We start from the raw sequence: 21,774 nt of genomic DNA, 5'->3' as shown, positions 1-21,774 counted from the left end.
CCAACTGTGAAAGCCCGCATGGCGTCTGGAAGACTTGACACACTCAGCGCTATTAACATTAAGCTTCCAATTTTGAGGAATGACATCAAAGTGTTAGAATCTAGCAAACCAGGTCTCTGCTTTACGGCTCCTGATGTGGAGAATGTTAGAGCTCTTATCAGCGACAGAGATTGGGCAGATCTTAAGGACCGTCCTGCCTTCATTCGATTTCCGAATGTGGGGTGGCGCTGCTCGACCCTGGCAAGAAGCTAAAAGGGACCCACGGTCACTTGCGGAAAGCCAACAACAGAGAAGATAAGCGCTTCTGGTTCGATGCGGCCTATTCGGAATTTGCTGCCATTGATGGCAATCATGTATACCAAGTTGTGCCCCCCGGCGGGTCGCAAAGCACTTGGCACCAAATGGGTGCTGAAGAAGAAACTCAACACGGATGGTTCAATTGGACAAGTACAAGGCTCGTCTTGTTGTTCAGGGGTTTTCGTCAAAGTTTGGTGTTGACTATGTTGACACCTTTGCACCGGTAATGAGATTCAGCACTGTTCGTCTCATTTTCGCCCTGAGTGCGGCGAAGTGTTGGAATATATGTCATGGTACTATCGTGTATTTTTCAACATTATCCCATAATATTTTTTTTCCCAATTACACTCTCTACATTGTTACATTATTCACTAGCAACTACTAGCCCATTACCATTGGAGTTACAATAATTGTTACAATCAAGACTCCCCTATTGCTAAAGAAAATTTTCAAGATGCTCTTTTAAATTTTCTTCATTACAGAAACCTTTCTTGTTTTTCTTTCTCTTCTTTTCTCGCTGCTCTAAATTTACGCAAAACTGTTTTTATTAAATACTCTTTCAGCTTTCAGCTTATCAATCGTATTTACTTATTAACTCTTGCTTTTTAGGTATGATAGCGAACTTTATTATTTTATTATTTTATTATTTTATTATTTTATTATTTTATTATTTTATTATTTTTATCATTTTATATAATTCTTATATATACTCTAAATTTACGCAAAACTGTTTTATTAAATACTCTTTCAGCTTTCAGCTTATCAATCGTATTTACTTATTAACTCTTGCTTTTAGTCTTCTCCGCTATGTCTAATCACGGAAACACTACAGGAGTCAATGAAGGACCCTCATCCTTCGAGTCAGCCAGCACTGGAAGTTCTGTTGCCCACTCAACATCTGAGACCCATTCAAAGAACAACGCCAGCTCTTATGAGACATTCGCCCGATCTCCTGTTCATCGTCAAATTGATCTCGCTGACCGTTCTGATTTACCGTTAGACAATTAACCATTGCCAACATACCAGTTTGTTCCGAAGGATGAAGCTGAATTAAAAGTCTTAGCAGACTTGACAGCTTACATTAGAAACTCAAACTTCAAAGCTAGTCCTCCCCATCTCAAAGGTTATGAGCTCCTTTGACGCTCCTCAAGCGCCAAATTTCAAACAATTTCTCTACAAAAGTGAATTGGATTTTTGGATATACGGTCTTATTGGGCAAATTAACAGCTGCGGCCGGAGTTTTTGGAACAACTATATCTATAAGCCAATTGTTGGCCATACTGCCCTTCAGCTTGGTTACGGGTATCAGGTTTGAGAGGGCCCTTGATGAACTACTCAAGGCTTACATTTTAAAACCACGCCTGCAGCTAACCTGGCTGCAGCTGAACAGGCCCGGTGGGACACGTCGCCCGAGTTTCTAAAAACTCCACCTATGGATTCGGCGTCTGTGCGGGAAGAAGCCATGGGGGTCCTATTTGAACCTGGAAAAAGAATGGCTCGTATAGATCCTGAAATCCTAGAGCCCGCCGACCTGGGGCGAGTGCTCTCATTTTACCAACGTCTTAATCATATTGGTTTGCGCATATCCCTAAGCCCTGAGCTTAACATTGTATTTGCGATGACGCAAGCTATCTCAGTAGGGGAGTTCCAGGTCCCTAGTTATTTCGCCGGGCTTTACCAGCAGTGAAATTGAAACCAAAATACAAGCTACTGTTACTGGAAGCTTCCAAGTGGGCCTCTGTGGTGGAGCAATATTTCTTTAACAACCCGGATGGCACCTTTCACCGTGACCTTATATTAGCAGTGCTGAATAACAACAAGGTTTCAGCAGCTGCTCGCGAAGATCCTCAGAGTCATCTCTGGGGATTACCAAGTTTGTCGACATTTTCAAATCAAGATCTGGAGGATGGAGCCTGTGATTCAGTTGAAATCCCAGCGCTAGTTGAAGCAACTTCTGCAGCCTTCGTAAAAGGTCGAAGAATTATTGACGGTTCGACAAAGTGGTGCCAAAGCAGGAACCCAAGCAAGAACCAAGCAGGAATCCAAGCAGGAATCTTCGAAGAAAGCTGGCCACTCTCTGATACCAAGCATGGAAAAGGGAAGCAGTGGTCCAAGGGGTCCGGTGGCAACAAGAGGCGCAACAATGAAGACAAGCAAGCTAGAAAGTCGAACTCTGATGGTCAAAACAGAGTTGCTGCCTTGAAAGCTACCGAATACCTTGAGGTGGCTCGCGACGATGTTGAAACTTTTGCTCTGTTGCTCGGGCTATCAAGACATATTTGATAATGACGGCGGAAGCAGTGATTATTCGCCAGTTGCTTTTCTTCCACCTGCCAACCAAATCGCCTCTGTGGGTGAAACAAATCTTCCAAATGTTCTCGATTCTGAAATGCTACTGGTCACCTTATCTCAGACAACAGCTACTTTGTGTCGTATGAGAAATACAGCAGCCCCAAAACTATCAGCCCTATGGTGGTTCCGACATCGTGTTAGAAGGGAAGGTAAAATTGCTGTTGTATTAAAGGTGACGGTGGCACCAATATTTGCCATATTGCTGACGCACTTATTTTCCCGCTGGGTCTAGCAATTTGTTTTCTGATTCTGTCTGGCGCACGCACGATGTTTCTTTTCATACGGTCCCAAGTGGGGATTGTCTGGCCTATTTTGGTGAGGAAAAGGTTGGTAGGGTTGGCGGTGCCAGAGATGCCAAGTCTCACATTTGTGCCAACATTGTTCCGGTAAAGTTTACTAGGAATATCGTACCTCCAACTGGATCTTTCAAGTTCTCAGGAAATTCAATTGACTGGGATCAGATTTGCAGACAAGGACCAGAAGCTATGAGGAAGGTTGATAAATCAGCCTTCGCGGTTGGAAAGGGACTACCTGTCCTTTCACAGTCTCTCAAATTTATTGCAAAGGAGGCCGTGTTGAATTCGCAGGCACTTGACTGTCATGTTCGTTTTGCTCATTGCTCTTTGACTTCGGTGAAACATTTAGCCAAGCTTGCTGATCCTCCCTTTGAGGTGACCAAGCGTGACGAAGAATTGATCAAGGACTGTGTCATATGTGGCACGTCAAGAAGCATTAAGAGGTTCACTTCTCCGGATAAGATATAGCTTCTGAATCCACGGCTCCGTTAGCCCAGATTCATGCTGATCTCGTCGGTCCCATAGGTCCTGCCTCTTCAGGGGCCAGGTACATGCTGAATATCATTGATGCATTTTCTGGTTACATCTATGCTTTTGCTCTGGAATCTAAGGATGAAGCTCTGGGAAACTTATCCAGTTCTTTAAAAGCAGTTTGTGCCCAAACTGCCTCGCCGTGCTGTTGACGGCAAGGCCACCAAACTTATTACTGACAATGGTGGTGAATTTATCTCTGGGACACTTGGAAAATTTTTAGCAGACTGGGGCGTCATTCATATTTTAACTGCTCCCGATGAACACCAACAAAATGGGAAAATTGAGCGTGCCCCCGCACCGGGTGAGATATCTCTAGAGCCTTGATGCAGTCGAATTGGGCCAATATCTACTGGGATCTGCCTGGCTCTACGCTGTGCAGGTATATAATTTCTCCATAGTTAATAAAGCCGGTATCTCACCTTATGAAACCTTTACGGGCAGAAAACCACCTATAGCACTAGTGCACACATTTGCTGCCTAGTTTTTCATTAAATCTGAGTCTCGAAACTCAAGGGACCCCTTCAGCCTCGGGGCGAGCCTGCTCTGTATTTGGGTCCCGACCCGTTAAATCCTAAGAATTTTCTACATTGAGGAACAAGCGCATTCGGCGCTTTTGTACACGGCAACTTTCGTGACCATGTCTTGCCTGGCGTTAAATTTTTGGCGAAAAGCCAATTTACGGGGGTGACATTTCATTGACTACAGTGAGGTTGGAAATCGTGACCCTGACTAATGACTCTTCCACTGATGAATCAGAAAGTGAAGATGAATCTGACTCTGACGATACTCTCCCACTTCACCTCTGGTGGTGGTGGTGGTGGTAACTTGGCTGGACTTATGTGGGCTCTGGGGGAAGGAGCCACAGATCCAGCAGATTGGAGGACCAGGATTCTACTTCTACACCCCCGGGCACCTATAACTGAAAACTTTTCAACCGTTGGAAGATGATGATGTGGAGCTGGTTGCAGATGAACAATAGTGTTGGTGACGACAAAGAACACTTCAGTCTGGGGGACCATATATTGCTCGAAGTTTCTGCTGTATGATGCTGATTTGAGATCGGTGAACTCAACGTAGCTGGTCGCCCGGGTTTCCCGAAGATACTAACGAAGATTTTTCTCACGAAAATTCATTTTCTGAACATAGGTAAATCCAGAAAGCCTTTGCCCCGGGAAACCCTCAGTCGCCCCAGTGGTGGCTCATCAAACAAGCCCGGTGACTCTTCCCAAACAACTACACATTTTGGATGAGGATGACAGTGTGGATCTTGCGCTGTCTGGAACTGCTGAACTTACCCGCGAGGCTTCAGCTGTTGAAACCGCTAGCCAATCTGGTGATGACAATCAGGATGCGGTTGACTCGAAACCAATGATGAAGACATGGATGGGTCTGGAACATATACTGGGTTTCGACGAATTGGAAGACTCATCAGATTCTGAATTTTCGCCCAGCGACGTTGTCATGGATTCCTCTACCAAGTTGGAGGAAGCTCCTGCGAGATGTCGGGGTGCCCGCAAAGGTTTAGTGACACTCAAGGTACTGCCAAGGGGCACAAATAATCCTGCCAACAATCAACTGGCTTTGGCGGCGGCGGAACTTGTACGGGCCACCACCGAGCTAGTAGAAACTACGACGTCTGCAAAATCGGTCTGCCAGAATGGCTGAGGCGGGCGGTAGTAGGAAGAGGCATCTAAATTTAGCGAGATTAAAATCTGCGCTGGAACGTGCTGGTCAGCCAGAAAAATCGTCGTTTACATGCCGGTAGGCGGAGCCAAGTGGCTGGCTCCTCAGGTATACGGCAGGAGCTACCGAGGCCTCCCCAGCGCCCTCCTCTGAGAGGCTGTTGCTGGGAGCTGGTGGTTCTGATACTCGTTACTACTGCTGCATCTGGAAGTGGCAGTGAACTGAGAGACACTGCTGAGATTGATCGCCCACGCTTACCGCCTGCACCATCTACTCAGAGGCTCCTGCTAGAGTATGGGCGAGCAGGGGATGCTACAAGCTTTGGGGACAATACAAGCGACGTGCGGCACAGCTCCGTGCAACAAAATCGACATATGCCACTTCCGGCTCCACCCTCGAGACGGTTGTTGTTGGCAGCTCCTCTTCCGTCTTCTTCTGAACATGATTCGCAAACTGCTGGGCAAGTAGTTGTTCGACAAACAAGCCAACACTCAGCCCGGCAGAAGCCCAACAGCCTCTTGCTAATACTGGAAGAATTACTAGGTCTGCTGCGGGTACTGCGGGTGCTGGGTGCTGCCCGGGTGCTGCGGGAGAGTGCCTGCTCCGTCGTCCAGACACCGTCATCGAGAAGCCTCTCAGGACACAGTTGTTGTTAACAAAAGATTAGCTGATTTGATTGAGCAAAATGGCTATTATGTTCCTAACAGTGCACTTCAGCGGCTGGCGCGAAAAGAAAATTCTTCATTAATTCTAAATCGCACAAATCTAATTACCCGGCCTACTGATAACCTTCCACTAGTAAGTGGCGCGGCTTTGCAAAATAAAATTTTCTCACCACCACGAAATCTAAAAATTTTTCTTCGGCTACTAATTTATCACAGAAAGTAGTCTCAGAAAATTCGACTTCAAACTCCTCACCAAGATTGGAAAATGAAGCCTCAAATGGTTCTCCCACAACACCCTCTACCTCTGCTTCTTTGTCCTCGGAATCATCTGCACATTCGAGCCAGTGGTTACATCACCAACCTCCTCTGCTGTGACGTCTCCCACATTAGAAAGTTCTTCTTCTCGTCGTGATCACCAAACCACTCCTCCCTCGTCATCGAATCGCATGCTGTCGATAGCACAACGCAATATCTTACGCAGTGCAGCTGAGGCCATCTCAAGAATCGACTTAGAGCTTTGAGAAATCTGCGAAAAGAAATCGCTCTACAAGCCCAACCACTACAGCATCGGGCTTACTTTGGGGCTCTCGCTCTTCCGACCGGCACAGTGACAAACTGAAACCTCGAACTCTGAGTCAGCTTTGGACTCGGAATCTAGGTCACTGCTGCATGGTCTGCCAGCTCGTGAGGGTTCAACACTGAGAGCCCCACACGGCCACCTCCAGGGTACACCGAATCTTAGATTCAACCCCACCCTGATGGTTCCCTTTCTTTCTCACACTCACTCGGCAACACAAATGTCCCTGCTACGTCAGCATCAGTAGATGAGGACTCAGTCGTTAGCACTGACTCGCAGTCCCACTCTCCCGCCTCCACAACCGAAGCTGATGTTGAGGCTACAAGCGATGAAATCTCAATTGCAGCACCCTACAATTCTGACTCTCAGGGCTCATCAGAACACTTAGCTGACGGCATTGACTTCTTTACATGAAACTTTTGTTTCTTCGCCTGCTGATGATGAAATTATTTTGTTGATGAATCGGCAAGCCCATCAGGAGATCCGTCTGCCGGGGCTGTCGACGATGTCATTGGCATTGGCTGCATCTACTCGAACTCTGAAGAACCAACTGTGAAAGCTCCGCATGGCGTCTGGAAGACTTGACACACTCAGCGCTATTAACATTAAGCTTCCAATTTTGAGGAATGACATCAAAGTGTTAGAATCTAGCAAACCAGGTCTCTGCTTTACGGCTCCTGATGTGGAGAATGTTAGAGCTCTTATCAGCGACAGAGATTGGGCAGATCTTAAGGACTGTCCTGCCTTCATTCGATTTCCGAATGTGGGAGTGGCGCTGCTCGACCCCGGCAAGAAGCTAAAAGGGACCCACGGTCACTTGCGGAAGCCAACAACAGAGAAGATAAGCGCTTCTGGTTCGATGCGGCCTATTCGGAATTTGCTGCCATTGATGGCAATCATGTATACCAAGTTGTGCTCCTCCCGGCGGGTCGCAAAGCACTTGGCACCAAATGGGTGCTGAAGAAGAAACTCAACACGGATGGTTCAATTGACAAGTACAAGGCTCGTGTCTTGTTGTTCAGGGGTTTCGTCAAAAGTTTGGTGTTGACTATGTTGACACCTTTGCACCGGTAATGAGATTCAGCACTGTTCGTCTCCATTTTCGCCCTGAGTGCGGCGAAGTGTTGGAATATATGTCATGGTACTATCGTGTATTTCAACATTATCCCATAATATTTTTTTTTTTCCCAATTACACTCTCTACATTGTTACATTATTCACTAGCAACTACTAGCCCATTACCATTGAGTTAATAATTGTTACAATCAAGACTCCCTATTGCTAAAGAAAATTTTCAAGATGCTCTTTTAAATTTTCTTCATTACAGAAACCTTCTTGTTTTCTTTTCTTTTTTCTCGCTACTCTAAATTTACGCAAAACTGTTTTATTAAATACTCTTTCAGCTTTCAGCTTATCAATCGTATTTACTTATTAACTCTTGCTTTTTAGGTATGATAGCGAACTTTTATTATTTTATTATTTTATTATTTTATTATTTTATTATTTTATTATTTTATTATTTTTATCATTTTATATAATTCTTATATATACTCTAAATTTACGCAAAACTGTTTTATTAAATACTCTTTCAGCTTTCAGCTTATCAATCGTATTTACTTTATTAACTCTTGCTTTTAGTCTTCTCCGCTATGTCTAATCACGGAAACACTACAGGAGTCAATGAAGGACCCTCATCCTTCGAGTCAGCCAGCACTGGAAGTTCTGTTGCCCACTCAACATCTGAGACCCATTCAAAGAACAACGCCAGCTCTTATGAGACATTCGCCGATCTCCCTGTTCATCGTCAAATTGATCTGCTGACTGTTCTGGATTTACCGTTAGACAATTAACCATTGCCAACATACCAGTTTGTTCCGAAGGATGTGAAGTTGAATTAAAAGTCTTAGCAGACTTGACAGCTACATTAGAAACTCAAACTTCAAAGCTAGTCCTCCCCCATCTCAAGGTTATGAGCTCCTTGACGCCCTCAAGCGCCAAATTTCAAACAATTTCTACAAAAGTGAATTGGATTTTGGATATACGGTCTTATTGGGCAAATTAACAGCTGCGGCCGGAGTTTTTGGAACAACTATATCTATAAGCCAATTGTTGGCCATACTGCCCTTCAGCTTGGTTACGGTATCAGGTTTGAGAGGGCCCTTGATGAACTACTCAAGGCTTACATTTTAAAACCACGCCTGCAGCTAACCTGGCTGCAGCTGAACAGGCCCGGTGGGACACGTCGCCCGAGTTTCTAAAACTCCACCTATGGATTCGGCGTCTGTGCGGGAAGAAGCCATGGGGTCCTATTTGAACCTGGAAAAAAATGGCTCGTATAGATCCTGAAATCCTAGAGCCCGCCGACCTGGGGCGAGGCTCTCATTTTACCAACGTCTTAATCATATTGGTTTGCGCATATCCCCAAGCCCTGAGCTTAACATTGTATTTGCGATGACGCAAGCTATCTCAGTAGGAGTTCCAGGTCCTAGTTATTTCGCCGGGCTTACCAGCAGTGAAATTGAAACCAAAATACAAGCTACTGTTACTGAAGCTTCCAAGTGGGCCTCTGTAGTGGAGCAATATTTCTTTAACAACCCGGATGGCACCTTTCACTGTGATCTTATATTAGCAGTGCTGAATAACAACAAGGTTTCAGCAGCTGCTCGCGAAGATCCTCAGAGTCATCTCTGGGGATTACCAAGTTTGTCGACATTTTCAAGTCAAGATCTGAGGATGGAGCCCCCAGTGATTCAGTTGAAATCCCAGCGCTAGTTGAAGCAACTTCTGCAGCCTTCGTAAAAGGTCGAAGAATTATTGACGGTTCGACAAAAGTGGTGCCAAAGCAGGAACCCAAGCAAGAACCCAAGCAGGAATCCAAGCAGGAATCTTCGAAGAAAGCTACCACTCTGATACCAAGCATGGAAAAGGGAAGCAGTGGTCCAAGGGGTCCGGTGGCAACAAGAGGCGCAACAATGAAGACAAGCAAGCTAGAAAGTCGAACTCTGATGGTCAAAACAGAGTTGCGCCTTGAAAGCTACCGAATACCTTGAGGTGGCTCGCGACGATGTTGAAACTTTTGCTCTGTTGCTCGGGCTATCCAAGACATATTTGATAATGACGGCGGAAGCAGTGATTATTCGCCAGTTGCTTTTCTTCCACCTGCCAACCAAATCGCCTCTGTGGGTGAAACAAATCTTCCAAATGTTCTCGATTCTGAAATGCTACTGGTCACCTTATCTCAGACAACAGCTACTTTGTGTCGTATGAGAAATACAGCAGCCCCAAAACTATCAGCTCCTATGGTGGTTCCGACATCGTGTTAGAAGGGGAAGGTAAAATTGCTGTTGTATTAAAAGGTGACGGTGGCACCAATATTTTGCCATTGCTGACGCACTTTTATTTTCCTGCTGGGTCTAGCAATTTGTTTTCTGATTCTGTCTGGCGCACGCACGATGTTTCTTTTCATACGGTCCCAAGTGGGATTGTCTGGCCTATTTTGGTGAGGAAAAGGTTGGTAGGGTTGGCGGTGCCAGAGATGCCAAGTCTCACATTTGTGCCAACATTGTTCCGGTAAAGTTTACTAGGAATATCGTACCCAACTGGATCTTCAAGTTCTCAGGAAATTCAATTGACTGGGATCAGATTTGCAGACAAGGACCAGAAGCTATGAGGAAGGTTGATAAATCAGCCTTCGCGGTTGGAAAGGACCACCTGTCCTTTCACAGTCTCTCAAATTTATTGCAAAGGAGGCCGTGTTGAATTCGCAGGCACTTGACTGTCATGTTCGTTTTGCTCATTGCTCTTTGACTTCGGTGAAACATTTAGCCAAGCTTGCTTGATCCTCCCTTTGAGGTGACCAAGCGTGACGAAGAATTGATCAAGGACTGTGTCATATGTGGCACGTCAAGAAGCATTAAGAGGTTCACTTCTCCGGATAAGCATATAGCTTCTGAATCCACGGCCCGTTAGCCCAGATTCATGCTGATCTCGTCGGTCCCATAGGTCCTGCCTCTTCAGGGGCCAGGTACATGCTGAATATCATTGATGCATTTTCTGGTTACATCTATGCTTTTGCTCTGGAATCTAAGGATGAAGCCCTGGGAAACTTATCCAGTTCTTTAAGCAGTTTGTGCCCAAAGCTGCTCGCCGTGCTGTTGACGGCAAGGCCACCAAGCTTATTACTGACAATGGTGGTGAATTTATCTCTGGGACACTTGGAAAATTTTTAGCAGACTGGGGCGTCATTCATATTTTAACTGCTCCTGATGAACACCAACAAAATGGGAAAATTGAGCGTGCCCACCGCACACTGCGTGAGATATCTACTAGAGCCTTGATGCAGTCGACACTCTGGGCCAATATCTACTGGGACTCTGCCTGGCTCTACGCTGTGCAGGTATATAATTTCTCCATAGTTAATAAAAGCCGGTATCTCACCTTATGAAGCCTTTTACGGGCAGAAAAAAACCACCTATAGCACTAGTGCACACATTTGGCTGCCTAGTTTTTGTCATTAAATCTGAGTCTCAGAAAACTCAAAAGGGACCCTTCAGCCTCGGGCGAGCCTGCTCTGTATTTGGGTCCCGACCCGTTAAATCCTAAGAATTTCTATGCATTACGAGGAACAAGCGCATTCGGCGCTGTGTACACGGCAACTTTCGTGACCATGTCTTGCCTGGCGTTAAATTTTTGGCGAAAAGCCAATTTACGAGGGTGACATTCTCATTGACTACAGTGAGGTTGGAAATCGTGACCCTGACTACAGTGACTCTTTCCACTGATGAATCAGAAAGTGAAGATGAATCTGACTCTGACGACTACTCTCCCACTTCACTCTCTGGTGGTGGTGGTGGTGGTAACTTTGGCTGGACTTATGTGGGCTCTGAGGAAGGAGCCACAGATCCAGCAGATTGAGGACCAGGATTCTACTTCTACACCACCGACACCTATAACTGAAAACTCTTTTCAACCGTTGGAAGATGATGATGTGGAGCTGGTTGCAGATGAATCAATTAGTGTTGGTGACGACAAAGATACACTTCCAGTCTGAGGACCATATATTGCTCGAAGATTCTGCTGTTGATGATGCTGATTTGAGATCGGTGAACTCCAACGTAGCTGGTCGCCCTGGTTCCGAAGATACTAACGAAGATTTTTCTCACGAAAATTCATTTTCTGAACATATGGTAAAGCTCCAGAAAGCCTTTGCTCCAGGAACTCAGTCGCCCTCAGTGGTGGCTCATCAAACAAGTCCGGTGACTCTTCCCAAACAACTACACATTTTGGATGAGGATGACAGTGTGGATCTTGCGCTGTCTGGAACTGCTGAACTTACCCGCGAGGCTTCAGCTGTTGAAACCGCTAGCCAATCTGGTGATGACAATCAGGATGCGGTTGACTCAGAAACCAATGATGAAGACATGGATGGGTCTGTGGAACATATACTGGGTTTCGACGAATTGGAAGACTCATCAGATTCTGAATTTTCGTCTAGCGACGTTGTCATGGGATTCCTCTACTGTTGGAGGAAGCTCCTGCGAGAGATGTCGGGGTGCCGCAAGGTTTAGGTGACACTCAAGGTACTGCTACAAGCACAAAATAATCCTGCCAGCAATCAACTGGTTTTGGCGGCGGCGGAACTTGTACGGGCCACCACCGAGCCAGTAGAAACTACGACGTCTGCAAATCGGTCTGCCAGAATGGCTGAGGCGGGCGGTAGTAGGAAGAGGTATCTAAATTTAGCGAGATTAAAATCTGCGCTGGAACGTGCTGGTCAGCCAGAAAATCGTCGTTTACATGCCGGTAGGCGGAGCCAAGTGGCTGGCCCTCAGGTATACGGCAGGAGCTACCGGAGCTACCCCCAGCGCCCTCCTCTCTGAGAGGCTGTTGCTGGGAGCTGGTGGTTCTGATACTGTTACTACTGCTGCATCTGGAAGTGGCAGTGAACTGAGAGACACTGCTGAGATTGATCGCCCACGCTTACCGCCTGCACCATCTACTCAGAGGCTCCTGCTAGAGTATGGGCGAGCAGGGGATGCTACAAGCTTTGGGGACAATACAAGCGACGTGCGGCACAGCCCGTGCAACAAAATCGACATATGCCACTTCCGGCTCCACCCTCGAGACGGTTGTTGTTGGCAGCTCCTCTTCCGTCTTCTTCTGAACATGATTCGCAAACTGCTGGGCAAGTAGTTGTTCGACAAACAAGCCAACACTCAGCTCCGGCAGAAGCCCAACAGCCTCTTGCTAATACTGGAAGAATTACTAGGTCTGCTGCGGGTACTGCGGGTGCTGCGGGTGCTGGTGCTGCGAGAGTGCCTGCTCCGTCGTCCAGACACCGTCATCGAGAAGCCTCGGGACACAGTTGTTGTTAACAAAAAGATTAGCTGATTTGATTGAGCAAAATGGCTATTATGTTCCTAACAGTGCACTTCAGCGGCTGGCGCGAAAAAGAAAATTCTTCATTAATTCTAAATCGCACAAATCTAATTACCCGGCCTACTGATAACCTTCCACTAGTAAGTGGCGCGGCTTTGCAAAATAAAAATTTTCTCCACCACCACGAAATCTAAAAATTTTTCTTCGGCTACCAATTTATCACAGAAAGTAGTCTCAGAAAATTGACTTCAAACTCCTCACCAAGATTGGAAAATGAAGCCTCAAATGGTTCTCCCACAACACCCTACCTCTGCTTTTTGTCCTCGGAATCATCTGCACATTCGGAGCCAGTGGTTACATCACCAACCTCCTCTGCTGTGACGTCTCCCACATTAGAAAGTTCTTCTTCCTCGTCGTGATCACCAAACCACTCCTCCCTCGTCATCGAATCGCATGCTGTCGATAGCACAACGCAATATCTTACGCAGTGCAGCTGAGGCCATCTCAAGAATCGACTTAGGAGCTTTGAGAAATCTGCGAAAAAGAATCGCTCTACAAGCCCAACCACTACAGCATCGGGCTTACTTTGGGGCTCTCGCTCTTCCGACCGGCACAGTGACAAACTGAACTCTCGAACTCTGAGTCAGCTTTGGACTCGGAATCTAGGTCACTGCTGCATGGTCTGCCAGCTCGTGAGGGTTCAACACTGAGAGCCCCACACGGCCACCTCCAGGGTACACCGAATCTTAGATTCAACCCCACCCCGATGCGGTTCCCCTTTCTTCACACTCACTGGCAACACACAATGTCCCTGCTACGTCAGCATCAGTAGATGAGGACTCAGTCGTTAGCACTGACTCGCAGTCCCACTCTCCCGCCTCCACAACCGAAGCTGATGTTGAGGCTACAAGCGATGAAATCTCAATTGCAGCACCCTACAATTCTGACTCTCAGGGCTCATCAGAACACTTAGCTGACGGCATTGACTTACATGAAACTTTTGTTTCTTCGCCTGCTGATGATGAAATTATTTTTGTTGATGAATCGGCAAGCCCATCAGGAGATCCGTCTGCCGGGGCTGTCGACGATGTCATTGGTATTGGCTGCATCTACTGAACTCTGAAGAACCAACTGTGAAAGCCCGCATGGCGTCTGGAAGACTTGACACACTCAGCGCTATTAACATTAAGCTTCCAATTTTGAGGAATGACATCAAAGTGTTAGAATCTAGCAAACCAGGTCTCTGCTTTACGGCCCCTGATGTGGAGAATGTTAGAGCTCTTATCAGCGACAGAGATTGGGCAGATCTTAAGGACCGTCCTGCCTTCATTCGATTTCCGAATGTGGAGTGGCGCTGCTCGACCCTGGCAAAGAAGCTAAAAAGGACCCACGGTCACTTGCGGAAGCCAACAACAGAGAAGATAAGCGCTTCTGGTTCGATGCGGCCTATTCGGGAATTTGCTGCCATTGATGGCAATCATGTATACCAAGTTGTGCCTCCCGGCGGTCGCAAAGCACTTGGCACCAAATGGGTGCTGAAGAAGAAACTCAACACGGATGGTTCAATTGACAAGTACAAGGCTCGTCTTGTTGTTCAGGGTTTCTGTCAAAAGTTTGGTGTTGACTATGCTTGACACCTTTGCACCGGTAATGAGATTCAGCACTGTTCGTCTCATTTTCGCCCTGAGTGCGGCGAAGAACTGCGAAATGCACCACGTCGATGTTAAAAATGCTTTCTTTGAATGGAGATCTAGAAGAAGACATCTATGTCAAGCCACCAACAGGAATTGACCATAATACCCCTCCTGGCATGGTCTGGAAGCTGAATAAAGCTTATATGGACTGAAGCAAGCCCCTGTGTTGGAACAAGAAGCTTGTTGACAAGTTGGAAGCTCTAGGTTACAAAGCTGCCAAGAAAGAACCCTGTCTTTTACAAGATTAATGGCAAAGACTTCAGTATTATAGGTCTTTATGTTGACGACATCTTAACGGCGTCAAACGTACCGGGAGAATTCGAGCGGTTTTTCAAGGGCCTATCTGGTTACTTTGCCATCAAAGATGAAGGTGGTGTTAACAAATTCTTGGGAATCAGAGTCCAAGACTCCGACAGGACGATATCTCTGATCTGGAACACTATATTGCTGACATGATTGAGGTTTTCAAATTGGGTGATCAAACAGCTAAGTCGATACCGCTGCCCAAGAAACATGGCCTTGATTTCCACAGGGCCTCTCGATGCTCGTCCAGCTAACCAATCGCTATATCGCAGCATTCTTGGCAAGCTACAGTTTGCTGCTCAGACGGCTCGTCCAGACATTGCCTATGCTACAGGCAAGCTTGCTCAGTATTCGAGTGACCCTAGAGCCATTCATATGGATAGAGCTTATCATGTTCTGAGCTACCTCAAAGGCACTAAGGACCCGGCAATTGTCTATCACAAAATGTACCAGGCGCCTCCGCGGCTTCTGAGAGGCTGGTCAGATGCCGATTGGGCAAACGATCCTGACAGGAAGTCTATCTCAGGCTTTGCATTCTCACGGTCCTTCAACCTTCTTTTGAAGTCGGCCAAACAGAAGCTGACAGCAACTTCCACAACCGAGGCTGAGCTGATTGCCGCTTTTTCTGCCACGTGTGAGGCAGTTTACTGAGATCTTTGGAAGAACTTGGTGAATCTCAACCAACGACTGTCATCATGGAGGACAACAAAGGTGTCCTGGATCTCACGAAGGACAAAAAAACATCACGAGCGGACTAAACATATTGATACCCAAGTACATGCGCACCAGAGACCATGTCAAAGCCGGCGATACCCGTCTTGAAGCTGCTGCTTCAGCAGATAATGTGGCAGACATTTTACCAAAGCTCTGGCTAAGCCGCAGTTTTTATATTTTGAGGAATCTTCTGGGTATGAGTACCCGTCCTCAAGTTGAGGGGGGGAATGGACTTGATGCAGTGCTCGTCTCGTCAAATAATACCTCCATCGTTACGCCGCAGTCATTTTGAAGACTCGACGACGCAAAGATCAAGAGATTGAATCTTGATAACGGGCTATTGCTGCAGGGGGGCTGTTGGAATATATGTCATGGTACTATCGTGCATTTCAACATTATCCCATAATATTTTTTTTTTCCAATTACACTCTCTACATTGTTACATTATTCACTAGCAACTACTAGCCCATTACCATTGAGTTACAATAATTGTTACAAGCAAGACTTTATTGCTAAAGAAAATTTTCAAGATGCTCTTTAAATTTTCTTCATTACAGAAACCTTTCTTGTTTTCTTTCTCTTCTTTTCTCCTTCTCTAAATTTACGCAAAACTGTTTTTATTAAATACTCTTTCAGCTTTCAGCTTATCAATCGTATTTACTTATTAACTCTTGCTTTTAGGCATGATAGCGAACTTTTATTATTTTATTATTTTATTATTTTTATCATTTATATAATTCTTATATACCTAAATTTACGCAAAACTGTTTTATTAAATACCTTTCAGCTTCAGCTTATCAATCGTATTTACTTATTAACCCTTGCTTTAGTCTTCCGCTATGTCTAATCACGGAAACACTACAGGAGTCAATGAAGGACCCTCATCCTTCGAGTCAGCCAGCACTGGAAGTGTTGAACTGTGACACGGGAAGTCATGATAATAATAGAAAATATTATCCAAGAAAAGTATATATTGAAATATATAAGATAAAACAGTTATATAAGAAGAAAGAAAAGGAAAAGAAAAATTATAAAGTTGGGAAAGAAACCTTCCTTATATACCCAAGAAAAGAAAAATTTGCAGTGGTGAAAATTTTTTCATTTGGAGTTTGTCCCAAAGTTGAGTGGGTTTGTATTACACTTCAACTTTGTAACAAATTAAGGAGGGTAACCACAGTCACATAAGGGCTTAAACCTAATGCGGCTAAAACTAAAATAAACATAGGTTATCAACCATAGTTTCCCACCCAAACTCACGTGCATTATCAACTGCACTAGTCTGCGACAACATTGCATGCTCAACACCTCCCTTGTCGCAGAATCACCTACCGCCTTCATACCAAGTAGTCCCTCAATGTCTCAAACTTCACACGACCAAGATTCTTAGTAAACATATCTGCCAACATCACTTGAGTATCAAGATACTCCAGATGAATCACTCCACTGAATATAGTGACGGACAACATGATACCGAACATCAATATGCTTGGTGCGACGATGAAACACTGATTCTGAGCCAATGCAATACATCCCTCGATTGTCTCAAACATATCACTGGCAACGGAACAGGAATCTTGCAAAGAGACAACAACTGATTAATCCAGAAGCATTTCATTAGACGCATCAGACAATGACATGTACTCAGACTCGACGCTGGACGATGCAGGACTAACTTGCTTTCGACAAGCCCAAGTAATGGGGACCACCAGACAGAATAAAAACATACCCAGTAAAGGACTTTACGGTCCTGCTTTGTCCTTGCATAATCGGTATCACTATAGCCAACAAGCTTGTAGACTTTCTGAGCTCGATATTCAAGACCAAGTTCAGCAGTACCCTTAAGATAACGAAGAGTATGCTTAGCAGCTTCCATATGAATAGACTTAGGACCTGCATATATCGACAAAGAAAGCCAATGGTTAACAGCAAGATCAGGACGAGCACAATTAGCAGCATAAATCAGTTTACCAATAATACTGCGATACATGGAGGCATCGGTAGAGTCAGACTCGAAAAATCAGAAAGATCACGAGTGGGTAAAGGAGTCTTGACAATTCTGAACAATTCTGCATACCAAACCCTCCAACATATCAAAAAAATATAACGTGAAACATCCACAGTAATATGGGTAAGATGACTGCTTAACTCTCATGCCAAGGAACTGTTTCGACTGGGCCCAGTCTTTCATCTTAAACATAGATGACAAAGAAGACTTGGTTTTGGCAATGACTTCAGAAGAATTGCCAGAAATAAGTAAATCATCAACATACAGTGCAATAATAAACTTCATGGTAGACCCAGATCCTTTGGTACACACCGTAGTCACTTTCATTACGAATAAACCCAAGTTTGACAAGAGCACCATGAATCTTCATTCCAACACAAAGGAGCTTGCTTTAAACCATAAAGACTTCTTCAAATGACACTTTAGATTCTGACCTTTGACAACAAAGCCTTTAGGTTGTCTCATATAAATATCTTCTTTGAGATCAACATTAAGAAATGCAGTCTCGACATCCATATGATGAACCTGGAACCCAAACTGAGCAGCAATATAAAGAACAATCCTCACAGTCTCGTAACGAACAACGAGCAAAGTTTCAGTATAATCAATACCTTCAACTTGAAAATCCAATACACACTAGACGAGATTTGTAACGTTCAATTGAACCGTCAGCTTTGCGCTTAACTTTAAACACCCATTTGCTATTGATAGCCTTGCGACCAGGTGGGAGATCAAATCAATTCCCAATTGCGCATTGCGTTTTAAGAGACGACATTTCAATAACACAGGGCTTCCAAGCCAAAACTCAGCTTCTTCACTAGACATAGCTTCTTCAAAAACTACTAGGATCTGTAAAAACAAGTAAAGCCACATCATCATACTCAAAGCGGAGAGATTTGAGACGACGATAAGAAATACACTCTTCTTCAGCTGACGTTTTGCAGGTGTTGCAGAACATTGGAGATTGTTTCAAAGAATTTTCACAAAGGTGTTTAGAAGGAGGTGAAACAATGTCATCAGAACTCGGGCGTTTGGCAGGAGTTATAGAAGGTAAACGAACAGCAACAACACGAGATCGAGATTTAGGGCAAAACAGCTTGAGTATCATCCTTAGTGACAACACTAACACCAGCTTGGTCAAGAGAATTAACAAGATCAGACGAAGGAGATTCTTGACTAAGGCACTACTTCCAATTCAACAGAAGGTGGTGGGAGGGGAGACGAAGCAATGATAGACGGTTGAAACCCAATATCACCCCCTCGTTTGAGATCCCAGAATCACCTGAAATATCAGATTCATTAATAGATGGACCAGTTCAGATAAGTCTAATTGTGAAGGAATATATTCCGAAGAAGAAATAATAGGACTAGAGTCAGGAGAGATAGAGACATCATGATCTGAAGGTGGAAGAATAGGAGAACTAGAAGAGATGGAACTGAAGCAATAGAAGGAAGAGTAGGAAGAGTAGGAGACAAGAGGAGCAGAAGGTGTAGACAAAATGCGACGAACAGAACGAGGCTTATGAACAATAATGAGAAGAAGAAGAAGAAGAGGCGGCGACGGAGAATGAGACGGGAGAAGAAGACGGAGATTTGAGACGGTATTAGCACAAATAGAACCAGAACCAGAACCAGATGAGGATGCTGGAAGATCTATGAGACCCAAAACTAGAACCAGAACTTGAATCAGAACTAGCAATAGAATTAACCCTAACATTAGATCCTAAACCAGTCCCCTTAGAATCAAAACAAGGTCCTGACATGGACCCTGAACCAGAACCAACACTAAACCCAACACCAGTACCATTAATAGACAAGTCCTTATCACTTTTCATAAATGGAAACTTGACTCATCAAATAAAGTAAACACTTGGCTTCAACAATGCTTGAATCAAGAAGAACTCGATAAGCTGCACGATCCAAAGAATACCCAACAAAACACCAGCTTCAGTATTTGAACTTAACTTAGATTCTCTTTAGCACCAGGAAGAACAACTGTAGCTTGACAACCAAATACTTTCATATGGTGATAACTAGGAGGTTTACCCGTCCAAAGTTGAAGAGGTGCAACACCACCAGTGGTACGACTAGGAAGACGGTTCCTAATATAGTTAGCAGACTTGACAGCTTCACCCCATAAGTATTCAGGAGCATGAGCATATAAAAGCATAGACTTGGCTTTCTCAAATAATGTGCGATTCAATCGCTCAGCAACACCATTTTGTTGAGGAGTATGAGGAACTGTATAAGTATGCTTGATACCCTTAGACACAAAGAACTGCTCCAGGTCTTTGGAAATGTATTCGCCGCCATTATCAGAATGAAAATATGCAACTCGATCACCAGCAGAATCACCAGAAAAATAAGATTCACACCTAGCAATAAAGTTACGAATGGCAAGACTTGCATCACTTTTCCTAACCAATAACTCCACATAAGAGTACCTGGAATAATAATCCATAATGGTTAAGACATAACGATGACCCACAGGGGTAGCGACATGAGGACCGCTTAAATCAGAAACAAATAACTCAAAGGACGACTAGTTTTTCTGTGGTACCATTAAATGGCAATGCTGTGGCTTTTACACCCGCAAGCGTCACACTTATGACTATCCACAACCTCAAAATGAGTAGGCTTGACAGAAAGTGACTTAGATAATTTCCGAGAACGTCCACACTGGCGTGACCGTCGCTTGTGCCAAAGATTGGCAGACGACTCAACAGCAAACACCTCATGAACTGGCTTGGAAGGCAAAACAACTCGAAAAACGACAAAAGTACAAGTCACTGGCGGCAATGGCGTGGACTCGAGTTTTGCCATTTTCAACAGCAGAAATATGGTTAAGGTCTTGAATGAACCGACAACCACCAGCAGTAGCTCGACGAGCAGCAAAAAATTGCGAGGAATCTTAGAACATATAAAACATCTCGAAGAACAACGCGGTCACAAAGGCTGGTCATCTTTACCAAGAAGATCAACGACAATGTCGCCAAACCCAGCAGTAAAGCAGAACCAAGACCACGAATGGTAGCCGAAGTGGGACGAAGAGAAGAAAATATGAGATGTTATTGCAATGTGACTGGTAGCACCGGTATCATGGATAAAGTCAAAGAATCAGACCCAACAACTGTTGGCCTCAGCAGAAGTAGTAGATTCAGCAACAAAACGTGATGGACTGAATGACTTAAATCCAAGATTGAAGAAGGATGCCAGACGACAATTAAAATCAAGGAAAACAACATGATGGTAACAAAGATAAGTAAAGAATGGAGAAAACGGGATTTTGGTGTAACAATAGGTTTAACAATAGGCGGAGAAGGTTCAGTAATTGAATCCACCCAAAAATCAAAAGAAGGTAAGACAATATCATCATCAGAACCGACCAACGGTTTAGAATCAGAACAAGAATAAGAGAAGAACCGACCAACGGTTCAGAATCAGAACAAGAAATAAAAAGAAGAACCGACCAACGGTTCAGAATCAAAAGGAACAATATCCGAATCGACCAACGATTTAGAATCAAACAAATAGGAGCCGAACTGACACACGGTTCAGACTCCAAACAACAACAACAGTAGAACCGACATACGGTTCAGAAATAAAACAAGAATCATCAGTGGAACCAAACGGTTTACCAACTGAATCAATATCAAGTCCTGAGCTTTTGAACAATACTCAGAAACTTGACCAACAAAACAATCTTCATCGCCGACACACGGCTCAGAAGAATCAAAAGTTCGATTCCAAATCATCAAACGACTCGGGCAACTGTTACCAAACTTTTCAGAAACAACAGATGTCTCGGACACAAAAGCGGAACTCACAAATGGATCATCATCAACTATCTCAGAAAAATTCATCAATAGTCTCAGCAAACCAACCTCTTGAGGTTTTAGCCTCTTTAGATTCCTTGTCATCCTTATTATCTTGGCGAGCAGCCTGAACCTCTTCCCAAGAGACATGACAATTGTTGAAGTATGACCACGCCTCTTACAACGAAAACATTTGATACCATCACCCTTAGATTTGTTATTGTACTTTCTTTGATGAAAAACGAACGCTTCAGTCGAAAGAGTAGCAGGGGTCCAGTAATCTTCAACAACTTGGCCCATTTATCAGTGTTCCGATGAAGTTGTTGATATCAAGGTTGTCAGCATTGTTACTATCAAAGCGGTGCTCCAAGGCGTACTGATGAAGCGCTCACAATTGGGACCCATTGAGGCCAAAGCGTTGAAGGCCACAACCGAATCAGGCGACAATGATTGGTAGATGG

General features: G+C 44.6%; 10 protein-coding genes across 10 annotated transcripts; 8 read left to right on the top strand and 2 right to left on the bottom strand.

The window, feature by feature from the left end:
• Positions 1-430: 430 nt before the first annotated feature.
• On the top strand, positions 431-1,305 carry SAPINGB_P002476 (uncharacterized protein; the record flags this gene model as incomplete). Its single annotated transcript, XM_031997195.1, has 2 exons — positions 431-572; positions 1,094-1,305. 2 exons carry the CDS (start codon positions 431-433, stop codon positions 1,303-1,305), a joined length of 354 nt encoding a protein of 117 aa, XP_031853086.1.
• A 424-nt stretch (positions 1,306-1,729) lies between these two features.
• Positions 1,730-5,144, top strand: SAPINGB_P002475 (uncharacterized protein; the record flags this gene model as incomplete). The annotated part of the gene is made up of 6 exons (XM_031997194.1): positions 1,730-1,933; positions 2,005-2,552; positions 2,882-3,363; positions 3,414-3,595; positions 3,796-3,858; positions 4,626-5,144. The coding sequence occupies 6 exons, from the start codon at positions 1,730-1,732 to the stop codon at positions 5,142-5,144; spliced, it is 1,998 nt and encodes a 665-aa protein (XP_031853085.1).
• Positions 5,145-5,234: 90 nt separating this feature from the next.
• SAPINGB_P002474 (uncharacterized protein) lies at positions 5,235-6,818 on the top strand (the record flags this gene model as incomplete). The annotated part of the gene is made up of 3 exons (XM_031997193.1): positions 5,235-5,270; positions 5,706-5,960; positions 6,570-6,818. The coding sequence occupies 3 exons, from the start codon at positions 5,235-5,237 to the stop codon at positions 6,816-6,818; spliced, it is 540 nt and encodes a 179-aa protein (XP_031853084.1).
• A 151-nt stretch (positions 6,819-6,969) lies between these two features.
• Positions 6,970-7,365, top strand: SAPINGB_P002473 (uncharacterized protein; the record flags this gene model as incomplete). Its single annotated transcript, XM_031997192.1, has 1 exon — positions 6,970-7,365. One exon carries the CDS (start codon positions 6,970-6,972, stop codon positions 7,363-7,365), a length of 396 nt encoding a protein of 131 aa, XP_031853083.1.
• A 688-nt stretch (positions 7,366-8,053) lies between these two features.
• SAPINGB_P002472 (uncharacterized protein) lies at positions 8,054-11,971 on the top strand (the record flags this gene model as incomplete). Its single annotated transcript, XM_031997191.1, has 6 exons — positions 8,054-8,241; positions 8,759-9,105; positions 9,507-9,709; positions 10,230-10,368; positions 10,544-10,800; positions 11,450-11,971. The coding sequence occupies 6 exons, from the start codon at positions 8,054-8,056 to the stop codon at positions 11,969-11,971; spliced, it is 1,656 nt and encodes a 551-aa protein (XP_031853082.1).
• Positions 11,972-12,200: 229 nt separating this feature from the next.
• SAPINGB_P002471 (uncharacterized protein) lies at positions 12,201-13,898 on the top strand (the record flags this gene model as incomplete). The annotated part of the gene is made up of 5 exons (XM_031997190.1): positions 12,201-12,421; positions 12,673-12,767; positions 12,831-12,922; positions 13,179-13,397; positions 13,533-13,898. 5 exons carry the CDS (start codon positions 12,201-12,203, stop codon positions 13,896-13,898), a joined length of 993 nt encoding a protein of 330 aa, XP_031853081.1.
• A 29-nt stretch (positions 13,899-13,927) lies between these two features.
• SAPINGB_P002470 (uncharacterized protein) lies at positions 13,928-14,416 on the top strand (the record flags this gene model as incomplete). Its single annotated transcript, XM_031997189.1, has 1 exon — positions 13,928-14,416. One exon carries the CDS (start codon positions 13,928-13,930, stop codon positions 14,414-14,416), a length of 489 nt encoding a protein of 162 aa, XP_031853080.1.
• Positions 14,417-14,989: 573 nt separating this feature from the next.
• SAPINGB_P002469 (uncharacterized protein) lies at positions 14,990-15,430 on the top strand (the record flags this gene model as incomplete). The annotated part of the gene is made up of 1 exon (XM_031997188.1): positions 14,990-15,430. One exon carries the CDS (start codon positions 14,990-14,992, stop codon positions 15,428-15,430), a length of 441 nt encoding a protein of 146 aa, XP_031853079.1.
• A 1,540-nt stretch (positions 15,431-16,970) lies between these two features.
• On the bottom strand, positions 16,971-17,825 carry SAPINGB_P002468 (uncharacterized protein; the record flags this gene model as incomplete). Its single annotated transcript, XM_031997187.1, has 3 exons — positions 16,971-17,084; positions 17,220-17,501; positions 17,568-17,825. 3 exons carry the CDS (start codon positions 17,823-17,825, stop codon positions 16,971-16,973), a joined length of 654 nt encoding a protein of 217 aa, XP_031853078.1.
• Positions 17,826-17,864: 39 nt separating this feature from the next.
• On the bottom strand, positions 17,865-20,321 carry SAPINGB_P002467 (uncharacterized protein; the record flags this gene model as incomplete). Its single annotated transcript, XM_031997186.1, has 6 exons — positions 17,865-18,134; positions 18,370-18,630; positions 18,811-19,166; positions 19,228-19,342; positions 19,516-19,942; positions 20,104-20,321. 6 exons carry the CDS (start codon positions 20,319-20,321, stop codon positions 17,865-17,867), a joined length of 1,647 nt encoding a protein of 548 aa, XP_031853077.1.
• Between the last annotated feature and the right edge of the window lie 1,453 nt (positions 20,322-21,774).

Source organism: Magnusiomyces paraingens (genome assembly GCF_902498895.1).
Source record: "Magnusiomyces paraingens strain CBS 517.90 genome assembly, contig: contig2, whole genome shotgun sequence".
NCBI lineage: Eukaryota > Fungi > Ascomycota > Dipodascomycetes > Dipodascales > Dipodascaceae > Magnusiomyces > Magnusiomyces paraingens.
Note: the sequence above shows the minus strand (reverse complement) of the source record. Positions and strands in the feature narration are given on the sequence as shown.